Source organism: Diaphorina citri, unplaced genomic scaffold (genome assembly GCF_000475195.1).
Source record: "Diaphorina citri unplaced genomic scaffold, Diaci psyllid genome assembly version 1.1 scaffold6290, whole genome shotgun sequence".
NCBI classification, from domain to species: Eukaryota; Metazoa; Arthropoda; class Insecta; order Hemiptera; family Psyllidae; genus Diaphorina; species Diaphorina citri.
This window is the reverse complement of record NW_007383666.1, coordinates 11,646-14,405: the sequence shown is the minus strand read 5'-3', so window position 1 is coordinate 14,405 and position 2,760 is coordinate 11,646. Positions and strand designations below refer to the sequence as shown.

The 2,760-nt window shown below is 36.3% G+C and overlaps 1 protein-coding gene across 1 annotated transcript; it reads left to right on the top strand.

The window, feature by feature from the left end:
- Positions 1–137: 137 nt before the first annotated feature.
- Positions 138–1,836, top strand: LOC103521930 (transmembrane protein 258). The gene is made up of 3 exons (XM_008487035.2): positions 138–304; positions 590–858; positions 1,120–1,836. The coding sequence occupies exons 1-2, from the start codon at positions 299–301 to the stop codon at positions 833–835; spliced, it is 252 nt and encodes an 83-aa protein (XP_008485257.1). The 5' UTR covers positions 138–298; the 3' UTR covers positions 836–858; positions 1,120–1,836.
- Positions 1,837–2,760: the final 924 nt, after the last annotated feature.

The window sequence follows — 2,760 nt, the reverse complement described above, 5'->3', positions numbered from 1 at the left end:
TTTCGGAAACGCTGAGCAAAAATCCAGTCTGGCAACAATGGTGAACGAATGTCCAAGTGAATGAGTGTCTGTTCACCCGCGCACGCAAATAGGTTTGGCAACACTGTTTCCCGAGGAGCCATTTTTCAAAAAAGTTTTGATAAAAATTTCACCACGTCAAGCCAAAAGCGAACAGAAACGCCGAAATCCGCCGAATTTCCTTTTTTCCAGTTCAAAATCAGTGGAAATCTCGAAATAGCTTTATTAATCTCTTGACAATTTGGTACCTACTTGGAGAGAATAACGGACCACTGAAAAAATGCAGGTATGCAATTCGTAGCTCAGGCAAAATGTCTCATCAGGTATACTGGGGGAAGATGCTCTTGGTCATTTAAAGTCATTTTGCTATTCTGGTAGTCAAGCACCAAGCCCTTACAATGATTGATTATGTTTCAAGACGGTGTATGACTGATAAAAAATGAGCTGCTACAACAGTTAACATTATGTTGTGTGACAAATGGGACACACAGTAAACTAGATCTGGGTTTGAATCTCAAGACCATTGTAAATTCTAATCATAATCTCCATCACCAAATAACGCTCTTTTCAGTCCACCATCAACTACGAGTCAATGCAAAGATATGTGTCACCTGTCAACCCAGCCATCTTTCCTCACCTCACCATATTGCTGCTTGGAATTGGAATATTCTTCACAGCTTGGTTCTTTGTCTATGAGGTGACCAGCACAAAACTATCACGAGATCTTGTCAAAGAGTTGGTCATAGCTCTGGTAGCAGCCTTGTTCTCTGGTTTTGGCACACTGTTCTTGTTACTTTGGGTCGGAATATATGTTTGAAGTGCTTTGATGTTTTGTTTAAGGTATGTATGCCTTGTACTCTCATTCTGATTAATTAAGTAATCATCAATTAACAGTAGACTGTGGTGGGCAAAGATTTCAATAGAACTCTTGTTATAATTATTTATATGTATTACAAACTGACATGGAGGGGTAGATATTGATGAAGTTTTGATTTTCATCATCCAATAAACTTAACATATTCCCTCAATGTTCAAGACTGAGGGGCAGTGGGTATTTTCTGTATGGGCTTTTACAATTTCCTTTTCACTCTTTTGTTTCAGGTTCCATTCCATATTGTTTTCTACCATCATGTCATTGAAGATCTCCTGTACTTTTCCCAATACTTCTGAGATTTTCTGTGTTCTTGTCTACATCATGGATAGTTTGAGAGAAAAATCTTCAAGATAATCTTGCTAGACTTGATGTCAGTTCAAACTGTCTTGCATGATTGACTTTATTTATCCAAGAGACCAAAGGGTCCAGTTTTTGTGTGATGACTTAAATGATTCAGATTGTGTCATTCTAGAATCTCATTTGTGTTAATATGGACATAAAAGACCTCAAGAACTACTCAGGAGATAATGTTGATTACCCATAGTGTCCACTGCTCAAGACCAAAATCAATCGAAATGTGCATTTTGTACCTTCCTTTCATGGAAACCTAAAATGGACAGCATTAGGCAGAAGGGTACTGTTCAAAGCTGTCAATTTAAATCAACATTTTTTCCCCCAACTCCTTTTTTTATTTGTTCACTTTCTCCAATCTGTTAAAAGATCAACATCATTGAAAGATACAATATTGGATACTGGACTAGTTGATGAAACTTTTTTGTTAAACCCCTTCATCAAGATATGGCGGGACCTGTGATCAGAAAGTGAAAAAGAAAAAGCTATATTATATGGTAAAATGAATAAAAATGAATTTTAATAGATTATATTTATTTGGATAAATAAAAAAATAAATCAGTATATATTAAATGAACTTTCTGTCATGCTAACTCATTCTCAGTTATCTCATGTTCATCCTATACAATTAAAATTAAAGAAAACTTGAAAGCCCATTTCTACATCTCAGCAATCTGAACAGAATAATTTTGATCACATTCCGAGACAAATAAGGAAAGTAAAAATGAGGTCTTAAGCTTGGTACATGCTGCAATTTTTTTTCTACAATCAGGTCGAATCATAAATCGTACAGTTATGTCCTGTACACACAGTACAAAAAGTAAACAACTTTATTCGGTTTCACATCCACGCAAACAATTTATAACTTGATCAGATTTAGTAGTAAAAAAGAGAGCTACTATGCCCAGTAGGGTCTGGTAGACATTAAAAATTAAATTTCTTTCCTTAAGTACTACCTATAGGATAAGGAAAATAAAAATGCTAAAGGGTTGAGCAACATCTAAAATGTGAAGAGAGTTCCAAACTTCCTGTAGCTGTTCAAGTGTTTTTAACCCTGGGTCCATCATCCAATGAAGTCCTTTGTAGGGAAAAGTAGTTTTTGGGACTGACATATCCGGGAACCAGTGGAAGAAAAAAAAAATCTACAAAATTAGCAAGTATTGTAACAATAAAAGCCAGGGAGGGCTCTTAGGGGAATACAAAGAGTATAACCCTTTAACAAGATAGTTTTCTCGCTTAGTTTACAACAATACCTGCTAAGCGCTTTATGACATAGCAAGATGATTCTATTACTCTCAATGTTTCCCATTTATGATGCATTCAGACTTTACGCATTCTCAATGTAATGTCTCATCTGAATGATGTGACAATTCCACAGTTCCAATATACATTGAGCAAAATGTTTCCAACACACACACTCCCCCGTTTATCGCGCGTAGGCACATATGCTTGTAGCACTTGAAGAGTCAGAGCTCCGAAAGATGAACTGTTTCCGTGAGAGGGAGCGAACTGTTTCA